General features: G+C 41.4%; 2 protein-coding genes across 3 annotated transcripts; both read left to right on the forward strand.

Moving 5' to 3' along the window:
* The first annotated feature begins 157 nt into the window (after positions 1-157).
* On the forward strand, positions 158-11,404 carry hnrnpl (heterogeneous nuclear ribonucleoprotein L). 2 transcript variants are annotated; one of them, XM_052046259.1, is made up of 14 exons: positions 158-300; positions 769-887; positions 2,084-2,321; positions 2,534-2,619; positions 2,907-3,003; positions 3,090-3,162; positions 7,743-7,778; positions 7,997-8,065; positions 8,167-8,414; positions 8,917-9,038; positions 9,129-9,330; positions 9,610-9,667; positions 10,773-10,868; positions 10,967-11,404. In XM_052046259.1, exons 1-14 carry the CDS (start codon positions 217-219, stop codon positions 11,026-11,028), a joined length of 1,590 nt encoding a protein of 529 aa, XP_051902219.1. In that variant the 5' UTR covers positions 158-216; the 3' UTR covers positions 11,029-11,404. The 2 variants fall into 2 exon arrangements, with proteins under 2 accessions (XP_051902219.1, XP_051902220.1); XM_052046260.1 differs by lacking the exon at positions 7,743-7,778.
* A 432-nt stretch (positions 11,405-11,836) lies between these two features.
* LOC127587793 (interferon regulatory factor 2-binding protein 1-like) lies at positions 11,837-18,640 on the forward strand. The gene is made up of 2 exons (XM_052046255.1): positions 11,837-13,994; positions 17,799-18,640. Exon 1 carries the CDS (start codon positions 12,203-12,205, stop codon positions 13,970-13,972), a length of 1,770 nt encoding a protein of 589 aa, XP_051902215.1. The 5' UTR covers positions 11,837-12,202; the 3' UTR covers positions 13,973-13,994; positions 17,799-18,640.
* The last annotated feature ends 638 nt before the right edge of the window (positions 18,641-19,278 follow it).

The following is a 19,278-nucleotide window of genomic DNA, read 5'->3' on the forward strand; positions in this document are numbered from 1 at the left end:
AACATTTGTATAACATTGTACTGTGTACTGTTTTGTAATGTATAGTTTGTGCAATTGTAATTAATGATATAGAGTAGTTTGAATATAATTATTTTTCCTCATTTTTCGAAACATTGTATTGAGACAACGTTTGGTTTCGTCGGAACGCATGGAAGAAGTTCCTTTGTCCCATTGGCCTTGAATGCAACATTAATCTGGCACAAGGGGCACGACAACATGGCTGCCGCTGCGGGCCGCTTCTACGGAGAAGGAGGCAGAGCAACAAAACGACAGAAAACCGAGGACGGAGGCATGACAACGGTTAGGCGGGCAGTCTTGTAGTAATATTTAATTGTCAATTAAATTATTTTGTACTAAAACTTGGCTTTAGACGTCTCTATGGCGTTACCGAGACATCATTGTGCTTCAGTAGACACGAAGCTAGCCGCTATCAGATAACACAATTGTGACCATACGCTAGTTAGCATTTTCAAATTAGTTTGTCTTCTATTCAAAGTAATTAATTTCGTAGACCAGTCGTCAAAATTAAAGCATTGTTAAAACTCAAATTCTAAATCAACAATTTGCTTGATCGTTTTTAACGTCTATATCAATTGTCAAAAAATTGCTTATGTTGAATGCTAACCTCGATGCATTTTCCATTCAAGCGGCCCCATTTGGGCCTAGTTTTGCACTTTGTCTATTTGTAGAGGTGGGTTTTATTTCCCCACATTGTTTTACACATCATTTACGAGCCGTCCACCGTCACTGAGTTGAAATTATTTTCAGGAGAGCTACGATGATCCTCATAAACCTTTACCCTCCCCGGTGGTGCACATCAGAGGCTTGGTTGATGGCATTGTGGAAACTGATTTGGTGGAAGCATTGCAAGAGTTTGGGACCGTCAGGTATTCATCCAATGGGAAATATGTTGCAATTTTTCTTTTTGTACATTTCTACTTCATCTATGAAACACAGTTTTCCCCACCTTTTTGACAGAAACCATTTTGAAAATCATGTTGGTTTGAAATTTTAAAAAATTATCACTTAATTAATTTCACATAACTATTGCAGATCTGCTATTCGTTTCTCACGGGGGTTAGCTCAGCATAAAATATGGTCTGCCAATTGATTATTTTGAGCCTAGGAAAAACGTTGATCTTATAATGATGCCAAACAAAGATGAATGGGTAAGTAATCATAAATCAGGTTGTTGCAACATTCCTAAACATCAGTCCCGCCTATTTAATTAAAAATCATGCAGTGTGATGGTGTTACATCCCCAATCCCACAGTTCTTCATCAGAGCAATTTAGGGTACAGTGGATAAGATGCACACTTACTAAGCTGAAGTGTGACAAAAATGTCACTTTAAAGGTAGACAAAATTAAGTACAGATTACATGCTCCTAGTATAATTTTATTTCATAATGCTGGTATAAAATAACCACATGCTGTGAGTTTTTCTTCTTTTTCCCTCCAGTACAAAGGGCTGTCAAATGCAGTACTTCTTCATAGCAAATCGTTAACTGCAAGAACTCATGTTGTACCTTTTTTTAAAAACAAAAATTGACATTCAAAATGTTAATCTTATTGAAGTGTTATGTTATTCCTGATTATTATTTCCAATCAGTGCCGAATTATTAGGCCTATTCGCGTAGTATAGGGCATAATACCCAGTCTAAGTGCAACTTCGCCTTGTGCGCCGTCGAGTGGTGATTGGTGGTACCTCAACTTAAAAGTACAGTCAACCCTTCCATATTTGGGTTCGGCACCCATGGTTTCGCAGATTCTCTGATTCTACCCCCCCATCCCGCCCTTGTCTATGGTAGAAAACATATTGAATATCCCTCAGTATTTTTGAAGAATAATTTAGGTTCGCAAAAAAAAAACAACAACATATGTATATATAATATTTTTTACTTGGTCAAATGGACCGCGGGCTGCCAATTGCCCACCTCTACTGTAGACCATGATAAGTTTAACGCATATTTATTTCACTGTAGCTACATCATCTTGGTCTTCTGGGTAGTACTTTGAAACTTGGTAAAGGTAAGGTTTTGACTGAGAGGAATTCATAACGTTGGTTATACCTCCCTTCCATAGTTCTGTGGTGATGATGCCCAAGAAGCGCCAGGCCTTGGTGGAGTTTGAGGACATGAATGGATCCTGCAATGCTGTTACATATGCCGCTGAGAACCAGGTTTACATTGCAGGCCACCCTGCCTTCATCAACTATTCCACGAGCCAAAAGATCTCCCGGCCAGGAGACTCGGACGACACACGAAGTGTGAACAATGTCTTGCTGCTCACCATCATAAACCCCATCTACCCCATCACCACGGTAATCCACACTTGAAACTAGTGTTGTGTGAAGTTGTACGTGTTGAAATGTGGTTTGCAGAGACAAAATTTAAAATACACAGGAGGCGTCTGATAATTTCTCTCTCTCTCTCTTTCAAGTAATTAATTTACTACATGATCCAATGTGATATATTTAGAGTGGTTCTGTGTGCATGGTAGTTTTTGTTTTTAAATTCAAATTTACTTGTACAGGATGTGTTGTACACCATATGCAACAACTGTGGTCCTGTGCAGCGGATCGTCATCTTCAGAAAGAATGGTGTCCAGGCCATGGTTGAATATCCTTTTTTGTCTTTTATGTTATTAGTGGATATTTTGGTAATCATTTGTGTAAACCTTCAAGGTCCTGTTGTTTCATGATTTCTGACTGACCGCTGTAAGAATGTGCCGTGACAAAAAAGAAGCCAGTGGGTGACCTATGCCATTTGCACAGTGTCTTATATTACGAACCAGTCACTTCTTGTGGGTGCCAAAGCAATTTTTCCTTTGTAGTAAACATCGGCTCAAGTTATCTGCAGTGACTCCGAATTTCTCAACCGACAGTTTCTTAACTGACAGTTGCTACATTTGACTCGGTCCAAAGTGCCCAGAGGGCCAAAGCCTCGCTCAATGGGGCTGACATCTATTCTGGTTGCTGTACACTGAAGATTGAATATGCTAAGGTACGTACGTGTAAGACAGGTCGAGCTGTCATTTGTACAAGTACAAATATTTAGTGTTGAGCTTTCTTTTGTCATCAAATTCCCAGCCGGCACGGCTAAATGTCTTCAAGAATGACCAGGACACCTGGGACTACACAAATCCAAACCTAAGTGGCCAAGGTAGGTTTGTTCCCATTCTGTCTCCTTTCGACTTGCTCTTTACCTTTATCGCCACAAATATTCAATGTTAGGGTTCTCCACTGTGGGAATATTGCCTTCGATCATAGGGCTGATCTATTAATCACGATTAGTTTGGTGAGGATTTAATTCACGATTCTTCAATTGAATTCTTTGATTCTATTTGAATATTTTATTTATTTATTTTTTGTACACAACAAGAAAATGTTTCAATGTAAAAAATATTCAGACGAATCAAATTATTTGAAACACTATAATATTGGATTATGTTTTGGACCGAACACAATTCATAAATTAGTTCTTTTAAAATTAAAAAATGGTGCAAATGTATACATTCAAGAATGGTTTCCTTGTCTAAACAAAAATAGTGCATTGGATTTTATTTGCTATACACCTGTAAATTGCCAAAGAACTGTTTTGACAGTTAAATAAGCAATTTCAACCCCAAAGTGCAACTTTTAAACTTTTATGATCACTATATAAGACATTGTTTTAACGTAAATTGTTTTTGAAGATGATGCCAATTTTGTCATTGTTGAGTCTAATAATCGTCATTGAATTTCGCCCTCACAATTGTTCCAAGGCATTATTCCCCATGTACAATCACAGTTTTATGCATTTTCTTGCTACATAGCGGGAACACAGTGAGGGCATGAGGGGTAATCTCTTTGGCAGCCAATGATTATTATCATTATTGTCCGATGCATGAGTCCAGACCAGTGCACTCTAGTCACAGTACCGTGCACGAGTGTACCATTCACCTAGTAGGTCCACCTTCCCTCCAGAGCATGACACAGCTGCACAGTGAAACAGCCCCGCTTTTTTTGCAGTTCAGTAAATTTTAGCAAGTGTGCTCACTTGTTGTGTTCGAACAAACATATTGGAGATTTTATTCATTCTTAAATGAAGCCCATCTTTTCATGGCTCCAGCAAATGGATTCTGATGTTTGTAGCCATTGAAGATTTACACTCAATCAGCATTGATTTCATATGATAAAATACTGTTTGTCCAGTTATTTTGATGGCTGCTCTCCCCTCACTTGTAGCACTGTCACCGGACGGGGTTTAACCCTTTGCTGTTTTATGAAAATCAAACTATTCTGTTCACATGACCACATTGTCATGAAATTGATTTTGAATGCGCTTCATTTTAGTTTGACCCTATAAAGTGGCCAGTGTAATGAGGGATTGACTGCCATGCTGCAAAGTAATGGCCTGTTTTAAAGGCGTCATAAACATTCTAATCAATACTGTTTACTCTAATCAAGGATGAGTGATGGAGTGAGTGCCCTCTTTGCGTTCAATACCTTCCACTCAGTTTAAGATATTTGATTGGCAGTATGCCCTTATCAGGCTTGAGAACATAAGATAAGATATCCTTTATTCGTCCCACAATGGGGAAATTTACAGCCTCCAGCAGGATCAAATTTTTAGAAAAAAGGCTAAGGCAGCTTCAGGACTTTCGGGTGATGGATGGATGAATGCATGGAATTCTCTTTTTAGAATTGTTTATCTGGAATCGTTGTTTTAACTTGTACGGGACACGCTGTTCAAATACTGTATATGCTTTGGTGTCAACGTGATTGAAAGGGGAATTGAAGGCATTTTCTTTGCAATGACATACGGTATTGTATGTGCACCCCATTGTTTCAAACACTGAATTCTTACTAATATTATGTTAGTGGAACAAGGGTTCAGCAGATTTGTCCATCAGTTTTCATTTTTCTCAGAGCAATGCTATTTTGTCTCATAGCGCCCTCTTCTGTCGACTGACATTGATGTCAAAGTGCCCAACTGTTTTCTGGCTAGGGTCGTGTGACATTTCTGATGCAAGCTGAAGGGTGCTTGGACATCAGTTTCAGTCACCAGCAAAGAGCGCTACAGGACAAAGTAGCAACGCTGTGAGATTGATATCACGGCTGAATTAATCTGCGTAATTCTTGTTCCATGAACGGAATATTAATCAGAATACCATATTTAGATAAGTGCGGGCACATGTTTAGAGAATATATTATCGCAAAGAAAATATTTGCCTTGAGTTCCCCTTAAAGGTGGCAGTTCCATGTATTTCTCCTTTTGAGTCGGTACGCTTCCAAAACAGGTTACTTTTGGCCGGAAAAATCAATTCAAGGAACATGACTTTGTGAGGTGTCCACTTGGAAGTGTTCTATTACAATTTCTGCTGCCTTTCAAACCAGAGGTACTCCTCGTGTCCTGGCCGTGCAAACCCATATACAGGCTTACCTTCATTTTCCAAGCAGACACATGCCGCCAAAGACACAACAAGCTCGACAGTGACAATAGAACAGCACCCAAAGCGACAAGTAATACTCTTTGGGATACATTGGATACAGTGGGACAACAAACACCGGAACACAACCTCAACGCAGTAACAGCACTTCCTCAGTTCGACACCTCTATCTCCACTACAATGGGACTGACAAGGGGATCCATTGTATTTTTTTGGGGTGATGGACAATCGGCCTTTCATTTTGAGGGGCCGAAATATTCAAAGGCCACGCAAACACCTCCTATACCCAACACCGTCCCATCTTGATATGTCTTAAGCATCCACCACCACCACCGCCACCACCTGTTTACAAGTACAGCACATCTTCAGAACCTTGAGGAGCAACCACCACCTTTGACACAGCACATTGATGGCCCGGGCAGGTTGTTGTCGGCTGCACTTCCTAGCCCTTGGGCCCTTGGGCTATTCCTTCAGTAACACCACCACTACAGGGATCCACAGAGGAGATTTCAGACACTCAGCTGACAAGGGAACAGATGACACAAAAGAGGCACTTTGTTGAAACATACAGCACGCCTCCACCTTCCTGAGCCACCACACGACACTACAACAAGCTGAATATCCACGACTGCATACAGTGCGGAACTGTCATCACAGCACATCATCACGCCGCTATACTGTCAAGCACTAGATGCCGCTTCTCTTTTTCTTCTACAAGTGACCATGCACCATGAGATCAAATCAAAGCAAGCGATATTTCAGCGCCCCGTTTTTTTCCCATTTTTACATGAGAAGATATATCCACGGGGGGGGCCCATGAAGACACAAGCATATGAAACATTCGTCGAGCATACGAATACAGATGCAAACAGATTACAAATGCTCTTCCAGAAGCACAGCATTTTTGGACTGGTATTCTGTTTTCGCCTTTACCTTCCCGCCCGTTTCCCTCCTGTCTGTGCTGTTCTGTTTTTAATTTTTTTTTTTTTGACACTGGCCCACAGTGATGACTTTAACACCTCCCGTGTGATGCAGGTTTGGCTCAGTGTGTCTGTGGACAGACAGCCCACTATCAAATGATGCACTAATCCTGCTTTGTGGTCAGCACGGTAAGATGGATATGCTTGTCATAGCATCTTTGAAAAGAAAAAACTTAAACAATGAAATGGAAAAAAACAAAGCATGGATGTGTCGATGTACTTACCTTTGGTGGTGGGGATGCAAAGAAGGAAGACCTGAAGAAAAAAAAAAGGAAATGGAGAATGAGTTGAGCTTGGAGGCTGGCATCCTTTGCTGAAGACAACCTCCCACCCCATACCTACCCACTGTGTCCAATACTTCTTGTATGGTGCTGTAAGTACTGCTAAATGACAAAATTGATGTTGTGGTTGAAAACTGGCAGCTCCTGTGGACCAAACTCAAACTTGCTGCAGTTTGCTTCAAAGTGCTGTACCAAAATAATAGTCGAGAGCAGTAGGAGCCATGAATGAGACTTCATTCAGCAGCTATAATGTACAGCCTTTTAATAAATGTATGATATGGTTTTACTTGAATTGGCTAATGTGTTTGAATAACACTGGTCAACGCATTTTTGCTAATTAGTTTAATCTTTTACACTCTTTCGAATTGCTTTTTTTTTTTTTTTTGCACTGATTCTGAATCTGCCCTGGTTTTTTTCTCTAGCACATCAGGTTTTCATAATATAGAAATAATATATGTAATACTAGTTTATTTGTAGTATTTATGAATTAAGGGATAGGTTCGACAATAGGGGCATATTTTTCCCATAATGTCAGGCCTATAAATTAAAACATCATAAAATCCGTATCATGCAAGTTTTTGTAGGTCAAGTCTTTAAAAAAAACTGACGTGCAAAAGGAAATGTTTAGACTTTTTTTAATCAGTTAAAAAAATGTTTAGGGTCACCGAGAGCCATCTATGATCAAAATTTGCTGTTGACCAGTGTCATTTTGGCACAGAGAGGGTGAAACTTTTACTTTGTGACAACTAAAGACCAACAAAATAATTTGGATGCCAGAGAACGGATTGGAACTGTGAATGACTGTGCTGTATTGTGGTTAGAGTAAACGACATTATGATTGTAGTTCTTGTCATACAACTGCGGCATACTGGAATGTTGTGATCACGTGGAATGTTTGACGCAAAACCGGTGCAGACCGGTAATTGTATTTTGTTGTAATTACCATCGAATTGTCAGTCGTGTCACGAAATGTTAAGGCAATGTTGTCAAATGCTTGTCTTTAACAGTTGTGACTTTTTTTATTTGACATGTATATGTGTACCTGCACAGATGCTGACGGTGAAGGCAATTGGAACAATTCACAAGGTGTGTTTAGTACTAGGATGGCAGTTACAAACAAATCTCCATTATGTCATTAATTTGGTTACAAAATCATACCTGCAGCCAACGATTTAAGACGCAAGCTCCTTCTGTTGCATGCCAGTCACTTGGTCCCATAACACAAAGTCACCACCGCAATTTGGCAGAATGCTAGCTTGTCGCGAAACTCTTTTAATTGCCATTTTTGACCGCATCCTACGTAGACCCGAATGCAAATCCCAACAAGCGTCAGAGGCAGCCTGCTCTACTTGGAGACCACCCACCTGATTACGGTATATATCCAGAACGTTTCAATCTGACGCACAGATAAGTAACACCACCCATATGGAATTACCCTCCTCCTTTTTTATTTTTATTTTTTTAAACCATAAAGGTGGCCCTCAGGGAGGCTATCATGGGTACAGTGATGACAGCTACGGGCCTCCCCCGCACCGCATGGGGCCGGGTATGGGCGGACGCGGTCGTGGTAGTCAGCGTTATAGCGCTGCATACGGGCCGCCGCCCTCCGAGTACGGCCCTCACGCTGACTCGCCCGTACTTATGGTATATGGTCTTGAGCCCTCCAAGATCAATGCTGACAAGGTCTTTAACATCTTCTGCCTCTATGGTAATGTGGAGCGGGTGAGTAAAATAACACTACTGTACTCCTTTTAAATGGTAAGCCAACCCCAAACTTTCCTTTACATTATATTCTATGTGCACCCACTTGTCCAAACACCACATTCTGATTAGTGTTGTATTTGTGAAATTTGATGATGTAGCAAAATCCACACGTTTTTATCCATCTCGGAGGGCGGCCCTTTTGCCATTTGCTGTCGACTGGAAATGACGTCACAGTTGCTCAGGGAATGACCAATTACAGCTCACCTGTTTTCTGAAGCAACTGATGCAAGTTTCACTCGACAGCAAATGGCAAAATGGCCGCCCCCTGAGATGGTCAAGCACTGGGTGGATTTTACTGCTTCACTCATATTCCACAAACATAGTATTAATCAGAATGCTTAACTAGTGGGGCTGCATAGAACATGTTGGAAAGAACATTTTTGGGTTTACTTCCCCTTCAAAGATTTGTTTGAAGAAAAGTTGTTGGTAAGTCATCAATTGCGTGACCTTGTTCATGCAGGTGAAATTCATGAAGAGCAAACCTGGAGCCGCAATGGTGGAAATGGGTGACTGCTATTCTGTGGACAGGGCCATCTCTCATCTTAACAACAACTTCCTTTTTGGACAAAAACTCAACGTCTGGTGAGGGCGGGAGTTTTGAACATTTTCATCATCGAAAACATTTGATGATTCCAATGCTTCCAGATACAAACCCATAGTCTTTGTTGTTAGTGTGTCCAAGCAGCAAGCTATCGTGCCAGGACAGAGTTACCAGTTAGAAGACAACACCAGCAGCTTCAAAGACTTCCATGGTTCTCGCAACAACCGCTTCACATCACCAGAGCAGGCAGCCAAGAACCGAATCCAGCACCCCACCAATGTCCTACATTTTTTTAATGCACAGCCTGACATCTCTGAGGAGATCTTCAACCAGGTCAGAACAACCACAAGGGTCTTTACATTGCACTTCAAAATTCTACACACCTTTGGTCAAAATGGTATTGTTCACCATGCATGGAAAAAAAATCTAATCTGACTAATCTCACACATTAATCATTTAAATGTTTTGAAATGTTTAACATGGGCTTGTGTTTTTAAACCGCAAAAATTTGGAATTTGAATAAGGATGTGTAACTTTTATTATATCCTCGATAGCAATAAAGTTCCTTGTATTCGTGTCAATTTCCCCATATCCCATGTTCTCCCCTTCTAGGTCTGCGATGAATTAGGAATTAAGAGCCCTTCAAGTGTGAAACTGTTCAGTGGAAAGAGTGAGTAATTGCTATGAGTATGAATGTGTTTTTGACATGTAAATTTGAGTTCATAATTGTCATTTTGCAGGCACTAGTTGTCCTCCCACTCATACAAAATCAGATTTCAATACTGTACATTACTTAACATATTTAGGTTGAGAATATGATTTATTGGAGTTTGTCTGCCGCGCACAGCGAATTTAAACTTTGTAGGGGAAGAAGCCGTATCAAGCGTATTGTCTTGAGTGATGCACACAAACATCCTCAGTTTCATGCATGAATTAACACATGATGCAGACATCCTCCATTTTAGAAAGGTAGAGTTCAGTGCATGGGAGTGATGATTTACCAAAGCGTTGAGGCCCAATTGTTTTTGCGCTCCAAAAATTGTCATTGGGGGGGGGGATAGTTGTCTCAAGATGTATTTGTGAACTTGAAAATTGCAAATGTATGATGTGAATAATTTTGAGACTTTACTGTTACGGTACTCATTTATCATGTAAATGAGTACCCAGTATTTTCTGTAATCAGATTACATTTCTGATCTTGTTGCTGTTGGAATGAAAGCTATTGCCCAGATTTGGTCAATTCTTTTCACATATCAATCATAGTGGGCAGTCCCAACATTGGGTATGTTGTTTGTACAATTAAAAACCAATCTAAAGCATTGCTCTAACAAATGTTACAATGCTGATTAACTCAAATAATATGCTGTTTGTTTTAATGTCCTGAAATATAGTAGTGATATTGATGCAACTCGGCTGCGACAATTTTGTACATTCTTATTAAACTGCATGATGTCGTGATGAGCTCATATACGATAAAGGTTTGGAACCAAAAGATCCCCAACATAAGTCCAAATCATTGGACATTACAGTAATATATCTATATGTTTTTATGTATTACTCTCAATATTATAGCCATTGTGTTTTTTCCTCATTTTACTACTCATGCCTTACTTAAAAAGTTACCAGCCCCTTTTTTTGTTTTAATAATTAGCTTTCCAATACTGCGTGTGGCTCATTTAAAGTATACATACCTACCCCTGAAATTAAAACTGGCCATTATCAATTACTAACAGACATATCATTTTTTTAAATTTAATAATTTGTCTTCACTACAGGTGAGCGAAGTTCATCAGGGTTGCTTGAGTGGGAATCTGTTAATGATGCCATGGAAGCCCTGGCAATGATGAACCATCACCAGATGAAAAACCCCAGTAAGTAGTTACACAGCTTGCAGTTTCCTAAATGCTAGTATCATTTGTCTAAACCTTCTCAAAGTATGTGTACAACGTTTAACCCTGTTTTTTCCTAGGTGGGCCTTACCCTTATACTCTGAAGTTGTGTTTCTCAACCACCCACCATGCCAGCAGCTAAATTACAACTGCTTCAAAAAATGTCACATTTTATTTCTTTGCTTAAACTATAATGTAGTTCTGTTCTTATGTCATATTAAAATGTTCACTCATTATTGACAGAAGTAGAATTGTTGTTTTATATTTTAAGTGATGACAGTATTCCCTTTTTTCCCAATGTAATATCAAGACCCAATCTGTAAATTCAGCCCTTGTTTTTAAACAGAGGGAACTTCACTTTGAAACGTAAACATCCATATGTATGTATTGGCAAACAGTGTAATGAGCAAATTGTAGTTTCCTGATTAAAAAAATACATATGTTGTCATTTGATGGGGTAATTATTAATGTTGACGTTTTAAGAATAAATAAAACGAGTGGAAACACTGTGGAGGTTCCATTTTGCACCTGTAAACTGTGACCAAATGGGAACACATACTCTGACCAGTCTGAATATACAGCACTGTAATACACAAAACATGTAATAAACATCTGAAATGCAGATTTTTAACTTTGCATAACAGAAGATGTGCCTGACGATGTTAAAACTTGAATTGGAAACGCAATGTGGGAAAGTGTTTTGAGTTCCGAACTTGTCAACGGCATCGTGTTTCAAACCAAGTCTGTTTACACATTTACTATTTGCTGTCTTTCGGGTTGCCACGGGAACGGATTTCATTTCACGTCGAAGTGAGTCAAGGGACTGGCTAGACTCGAATTTAGGTACTGTATGTGATGACAATATATTAAAATAGTTACATCTTAAATGGGCCTACGTGTCCATTGACGAGATTGTGTTTAGCGGTTGTGGTGTTAGATCTGACCGTTGTGGACAGCAGTTGTGGTGTTAGACTGACTATCGACTGGTTTGAACGAAATCAATGAGGTTATTCGTGGAGCGCAAAAGCCTACAACTCCCATGATGCCCCGGGCCGTAAAGTACGTAGGTGTTTCCGGTGTCCTGTAAGATTTTACTTCCCTCTGCTCGGATCGACGCGACAAACCCAAGAAAGAAGACGTTTCAAACTACCGAATGTCGTAAAATACAGTCGTCTGTTTAGCTACACTTCGTTAAATGAACATTTAAAAGTGTGCAGTATGTGGTGAGCTGTGGCTGAAAAAGGAAGAACCGTCGGATACGTTGATCGAAGCTTTAGGCCTAGCAAATAAAGTTTGGTCGAGGGCCTGTAAACAACATGTCCTCCACATCGCAGCCCTCCTCGAGGCGGCAATGGTGCTACCTCTGCGATCTACCCAAGATGCCCTGGGCCATGTTGTGGGAGTTTAGCGAAGCCGTATGCCGGGGATGCGTCAACTACGACGGCGCGGATAGAATCGAGCTCCTTATTGAAACCGCCAGACAACTGAAGAGTACACATGGAGTTTTGGAGGGCAGGTCTCCTGGCCCACAGCAGAGCAAACCCAGTTCGACTGGGTCCATGGAAGCCGGGCGACCGCATGGAGAACGTCTCGACAGGGGGAGGGGTGAGTACGGGGTATCAGCTCGCCTGCCTAATGGTCTGCACAGAGCTGAGGATGTCGCGTTATCAGAAAGCAGCCGACAGAGCCCGAACACTCGCAGGGCGATGGCTGGGGCCGTTCCGAGTCTCCACGGAACGATATCCCATGCGTTGATTGCACAGGGGTTAGTCGCGTCCCCACATGGTCTCCTAGCGCCAATATCTGGATCCAGATCGGGGGGCAATCCCATTTCGGTCTCAGCTGGCCCCATCATGAGCGACGCTTCCAGAAGACAGGCTGTGGCTCTGGGCGTGGGTGCGAGCACGTCTGCTCTGGTGGGCATCGATCCAGCGGCGTGGAGGAACAGCGAAGTGATGGCTGAACTCAATGAAGTGGCACGCAGCAAGGTGGAAGGCTGGCCAAACAGACCGAAAGTTGTCAGGGATGTTCTTCTGGCTCTAAGTACCTGTGTTCCCTTTACTGTGCGCTTCCGGAAAGACCACAATCTCTTGGGCAGGGTTCTGGCCTTTGATGCCAGTGCCACCGCGGAGTTCGAGCTCAAGGTTTTTGTGGAGTACCCTATTGGTTCCGGGATGATATTTTCGGGAGTTCCGGACCTGGTCAGGCAGATGTTCCGTGACTCCGCCAAGGATGCCGGTAAAGCGGTGAACTCTGGCTTACGCTACGTGGAATACGAGAAGCGACAAGGGAGCGGAGACTGGCGGGGGTTGTCTGAGCTTTTAAATGACGGCGTGCGCATGTTTAAGGAGCCGCCCATCCCCGAAGTTCTTCCGCAGCCTGATCCCGTTTTGCCCATGGCGGTGGCCGCCCGTTCTGGACCGGCCAAGAGCACAACTCGGCGCCGCAAAGCCTCTCCGGGCTCAGAGAATGGCGAGAGTGAAGGCAGAACCGATCACCCCTCCAGAGAGGTGTGGTCCAGAGGCGCTTACCCGGGAATGGAACCTCTTCCGGGAATGGCCGTCCCTCCAGACGCCCCCCCTCGTTTACACAGCCAGCCCTCACCCATGTCTGCGCTCATGGGGGTAACCGACAGCCTAAGCTCCAGCCAGGTAGCCAGAGCCAGCCCCGGCATGTCCTCAGCCCACTCCTCCACGGCCGGGCGGGCCGCCACAAGCAGCCCCTCTGCCGCCACCGCCTCCACCTCAGTCTCTCAAGTGCCCGTGGGCCTGAGCAGCAGCACGGGTAGCGGGGAGTCGACCAGCGGTGGGAGTCAGGGCACCCTGCTCTGCTGCACTCTTTGCCGAGAGCGCCTGGAGGACACCCACTTTGTCCAATGTCCCTCTGTCCCGCATCACAAGTTCTGCTTTCCCTGCACCAGAGGTTTCATCCGCAGCCAGGGCCAAGGAGGAGAGGTTTACTGCCCGAGCGGAGAGCGCTGTCCCCTGGCTGGATCCACTGTGCCATGGGCCTTCATGCAGGGCGAGATCTCCACCATTCTGGCTGGGGACGGAGACGTGTCAGTAAAGAAAGAGAGTGACCCTTGACATCACCGTCCTCTGAGCAGCGGTATGACCAAATCTCTTCCCCTTTGTCCTTTAGCATCCTGCACATGCAATTCTAAAACCGAATTTCAGCTGCAAATTGCATTTTCGCCGGAAAACATGTCATAGTCCAAAAAAGAAAAAACTAACTTGGTCGATGGTTTTCAGAACAGCTTTTGGACCATCCATTTAAATCCATCCATTTGCGTCGCTAGCGCTAAGTTCTAGTTTTGTTTCTTCTCCAGCCTGCAAAAGTAGCCAAACTCCCTTTGCTTGCTGCTGTGAAGGCAAGAGAGAGCTTCAATAAAGTAACTAAGATAAAGGTCTCGCTGGGCTTCAATGACTGGGTGTTCTCACAACCCATGCGCTCCTGCCACATTATATACATCACAAATTGACATGGCCGTGTGGCGCCATTCAACATTCCTCTCACAATAGACGCGGCAATGCTGTAACACAATGACGATGCTGACATGCCGTCAGTATTAGGTGAAAGTCAAAATTCTGTTTTATGAAAAAATGCGTGATAACCAGTTAGGGTTGAACCATTAGGAAAAATTATCTGGGGAAAAAATGCGTGATAACCAGTTAGGGTTGAACCATTAGGAAAAATTATCTGGGGAAAAAATGCAATTGTGATGTTGCATGTGATTCCTTTTTTTATATTATGATATTAAGGCAAATGAAAGACAGTTTAATTCTCTACCATGATTTGACAGGCGTAAAACTTAACTAGTAAATACTTTAACATGTAGTATTTTAAGAGTAGGTATTCACCATGACTACATAATTCTGCCACACAAGTGCTGTGTTACACAGATAGAGTACCGCAAATCAGTCGGAAATCAACCAAACTAAAACGCAGAGCATACCCATCATGCAAACAAATGTATGGCTTTCCCATTTCAACATGTCCAGCTTTGAATGAAACGTGTTATCATTGATATGTAAACAAGTAACGGTAACATCACACATGCTCAAGTGGAGAGAAAATAAGATGATACCTGTTTATGTGATGTAACATTTTTCACTTTCAAAAACTAGCAGCATCCATTTAAAGGCGGCGGCACCTCATAAATGATGAGTCATGACGAGCAAGAATCATTTCGTCTGTCTTCATTTTCATTCCTGAAATCTGACAACGCACTGCGTGGCTCACATACTATTTATCCTCAAAACATACGACCACTTCCATTTTCAAATTATTTGACCACGGAATGTGTTTCGTTACGTCGACGTTCGGCAGCGCTTACGCGCAAACGCCGCAGATTCATCCATGCAAGTCAACACTTATTTGACATGTGGCACACATCACACCGCTGCGGTTGTTCGCACGACAGGTCGTCTGTTAGCACAGGCACTTTTGTTTACACACGGTTCTCCACTCCCACAATACGCCGGCATGGCAATTTATTAATTTTATTTTTTCGTTCTAAACTCACAAAGCAAAAAAATATTTGGTCGATACTCTTCGTGGTCTCAGGAGACACAAAATTCACCAAAAATCACGTGGGATGATGTCTCTGCTTGCTCGCCCCATCTCCCCTCCCCCTCTATGCTCCACTGCATGTCCGAATGACCATTTAAATCATGGCTTTTGTGATGAGGAAATCACATTTCTAAAAAAATCGTCAATACCGCATTTTCTGCACAATAAGGCACACTTGAAACCATTCAATTTTCTCAAAAGCCTACAGTGCGTATAATTCGATGCGATGCGCCTTATACATGGATCAATTTCAGATTTCTTGGATGTAGTATTTTAAATGTTCTGTAAAGCGCTTTGTTATAGTTGCAGCGGTTGGGGACTAGGAAATAAATAAAGCTGTATTGTATTCACATTTGCATTGCTCCATCTAATGGATGCATAACGCAACCGCAACCACTATCGCGGCTTCTATTCTATGAGCCTTATCATGCGATGCGCCCTACATATGAAAACCATTTTAAAATAGGCCATTGAGGAAAAATTGCCGAAAATTAATCCGGATATTAGTTGACAACATTGAACGAACACGCGTTTGAGTTTGTTATTTTGCTTTCACGAGCTTAGCCATGTTGAGGCACCAACACTAGTAACATTAAAGAGATTTTCATCTCTTTATAAACACACTTGCTAAACCTCAGTGGAATGAATAAAAGACACCCTGGACAAGACAGTTGTTGTCATAAAAAATATATTTGGACAAAAGGGGAAAGACACAGATTGGCAGAAAAAGTCCGTCCGACTTCGAGTGTTGTCTCGGCTCGCTTAGCTTAGCTGTTGTCGTGTGTGACGTCGGTTGCGTCGGCGCTGATTGGTTGAAATCAAAAGATGCGCTTGCGTACATGTTCGCGCTGACGCACGCACAGCAGAGAGCGTGCTTAGCTCGAGTGGCATCGCTACAACAGTAATACCCTCACCTTCTCATGGCCTCGCCATATCTCGGAGATTTTGAAATTTCGGCGAGAACAGAAGCCACAAAAGGTGCACGTGTTTACACAAAAGGAAGATTAATCATTGAATGCCGAGTATTTGAATAGCGTTTTATGTAAACTAATTCATGCGTGATCAGCCAGGTGTGTCTGTGCGTGTGTGTATGTACCGTATTTTCCGCACTATTGGGCGCACCAAAAAGTCTTCCATTTTCTTACAAGCTCACCAAGTGCCTTAAAATGATTTAATCATTTGTGAATACACAACAAAGGAATAAATAACTACGACTTACATCTTGTGTTATTTTGACTTCAAGATGGCGATGCGAGGTTGGCTGCCTTTCCAGCAGCTCCTATTTATATTGTTCTTCCACTTCTTCCTCTCATAACTTTGCTGCTGTGAAGTGGGAATTTCTCCATTGCGAGACTATTAAAGGTTTTCTTATTTTATCTTATCTGATTGTACTCTTGGAGCTACGATAAAGGAAATGCCAATGGGTTTTTCGTAGGCTGTCATGAATGCCTCTTGAGTTGACAGGAACATAATAAGGGAAGGAGACGGATAAAGACACACCTGAGTTTGTTGAAAAAATGAGAGCTGTGGTTGTGGTTTTATTATTTTTTTTAAACGCATACTTTACTCATGGTTTTCACAGTGTCAGCAAGTACAGGTACTGTAGTCTCCGTGCTTTCATTCGAGAGGCGTGCATGGTCACCTACGAAAAACGTAAAGTAATTATTACTTCAATGAAACCATGAAGAAAATCAAGCGAGGAAATCACAAAATAAATTCTGTAGGGGGGATATAGATTTTTTTGTGAATAATATAGAATATTTTGTGATTTCCTCGCTTGATTTTCTGATTTGATGCATTATTTTCAATTTTCGTAGTTTCATTTAAGTGAATTTACATTTTTCAGAGGCGGTCATGAACGCCTCTCAAATTGAACCTGACGCCTCTCGAGTTGAATGGAAGGAGCGTAGCACCATCTAGTGGACGCATTGTAGATTGCACCTTTTAGTGCGAGGCGTCGAATGTATGAATTTTTTTTTACAAAATAGCCATTCATTGAAGGTGCGCCTCATAATCCAGTGCGTCTTTTCGTGCGGAAAATATACATATAAAATTTCCCCGGAATTTTCAGGAAAGTCCACTTTCATATCTGTTTCAGACTTGGTCCAGAATTGGCTGGTACTGAAAGAGTTAATGTAAAAGTATAAAACTTAACCTAACCTTTATCGTAAGGTTTCAAAATGTTAAACCAAATCTAGAAAAGTTCTGATTTTCTTCGTGGTCTCTTATGCAAGCTATCATTACTTTCCAAAAGTACTTTTTTTTTTAGCAGAAAAGCAGCCAATGTTAAATTTCCCATTTGACATCACATTGACATTTCTCTCCGTTTTATTTCTCTAGAGGATGTTGTTGATGATCCCAAAGCACTTCCTTACCACGTCAAGCAGAGTCTGCCCTCTCTGCAGTTCAACATGTGCCTCTCAGCGACTGAAGAGCTCCCACGTCAAAAGAGGATGAGACTGCTGGCTTAAAGGACACACAAGACTCGTGCTTTTCATCAGGTCATTTTCAATGTCTACAATTGAAAGCACACCCTTTTTGAACAACTGAAACAAAAACATTTTTTTTTATGTTGGCAAGTATCTTTGGTTCAAATCGATACTGATCGTTTGACCGATATATATGCTCCACAAACAAAAAAAAGAATGTCAAAAATGTTCTGTTCTCAAAAGAGCAATTTTTTTCTTTAAAACCCAGGATTGAGTTTATGTAATCTTACTTTGTCTCATATAGGTCTGTCAGATCTGTGAATTTCCTTTCAATATGGCTGTAATTTCTATTTTTGATACAATTCAAAGTTCATTCATTCTTGTTTTGTTAGTAGTAATAAGACCAAAGATGGCATCGTACTCAAGTGTCATTTATTTTATTTTTGTGGTGTGTATGTTGTGTGATAACCAGGCCACCAGTCACTTAATTTCTTTCACTGACGTAAGCTTTATTTACTTTCTGAAAAAAATTGTATACAAGATAATTAGCACCACAATCTTCAATAGTTACCAACATACTTGTGATCTCAATGGATCAAATTCAACAGTAAATTGCAAAGTACGGTAGTTGAATTGCTGTCTGCCTGTCTTTTACTGTTTATATCTGTCTCAGAATTGCTACAGATCCTCAGATTAAAACTTTTTTTTTTTTTTTTTTACAAATTTTATTCAATAAATACCAACCAAAACCCACGCCATTGTATACTCATTTGTGAAAAAGTAATTCAAAAGTAATTTGCCCTCCTTTGTGATTTTTTTTTTTGGGGTGGGGGGGGGGGTAATGCAAATATACTTTTACATCATGCCAATTTCAATATTGCAAAGACTGCCCAAGTAAATGTAATAAATTGACATTGTGGAGGGTGGGGGGGGGATGAAAGAGTAATTGGTTTTACTGATTGCCACCCTGATAAAATGACTGAACTCTAGGATTTTTCTACTTTGCAGAATTGATTTTTGCATCAACTGTGTGTGTGTGTGTGGTCATGTACCATATTTTCCGCACTATGTGGCACAGTTTAAAGCATTCAATTTTCTCAAAGGCTGACAGTGCGCCTTGTAATCCAATGCACCTTATATACGGATCAATATTCTGATTTTGCTTTGCTTCAGCTGCAGCGGTTGTGAAGGCTCTGATCCAGTGTTTTTTCGAACCAAGAAAAATAATAATTAAGTCCGCAAACAGTTCAGGAGAAGCTGCAAAACAACAGCGAGTCACATAGAGCAACATATGCGATACTGTACTCCATGTATATGGGATTTTTAATATTTATTTTTCAATGAAAGAAACATTTCTTTCATTGAAAAATATCCCGCGAAACACAACTACC

Source organism: Hippocampus zosterae, chromosome 16 (assembly GCF_025434085.1).
Source record: "Hippocampus zosterae strain Florida chromosome 16, ASM2543408v3, whole genome shotgun sequence".
Taxonomy (NCBI): Eukaryota; Metazoa; Chordata; class Actinopteri; order Syngnathiformes; family Syngnathidae; genus Hippocampus; species Hippocampus zosterae.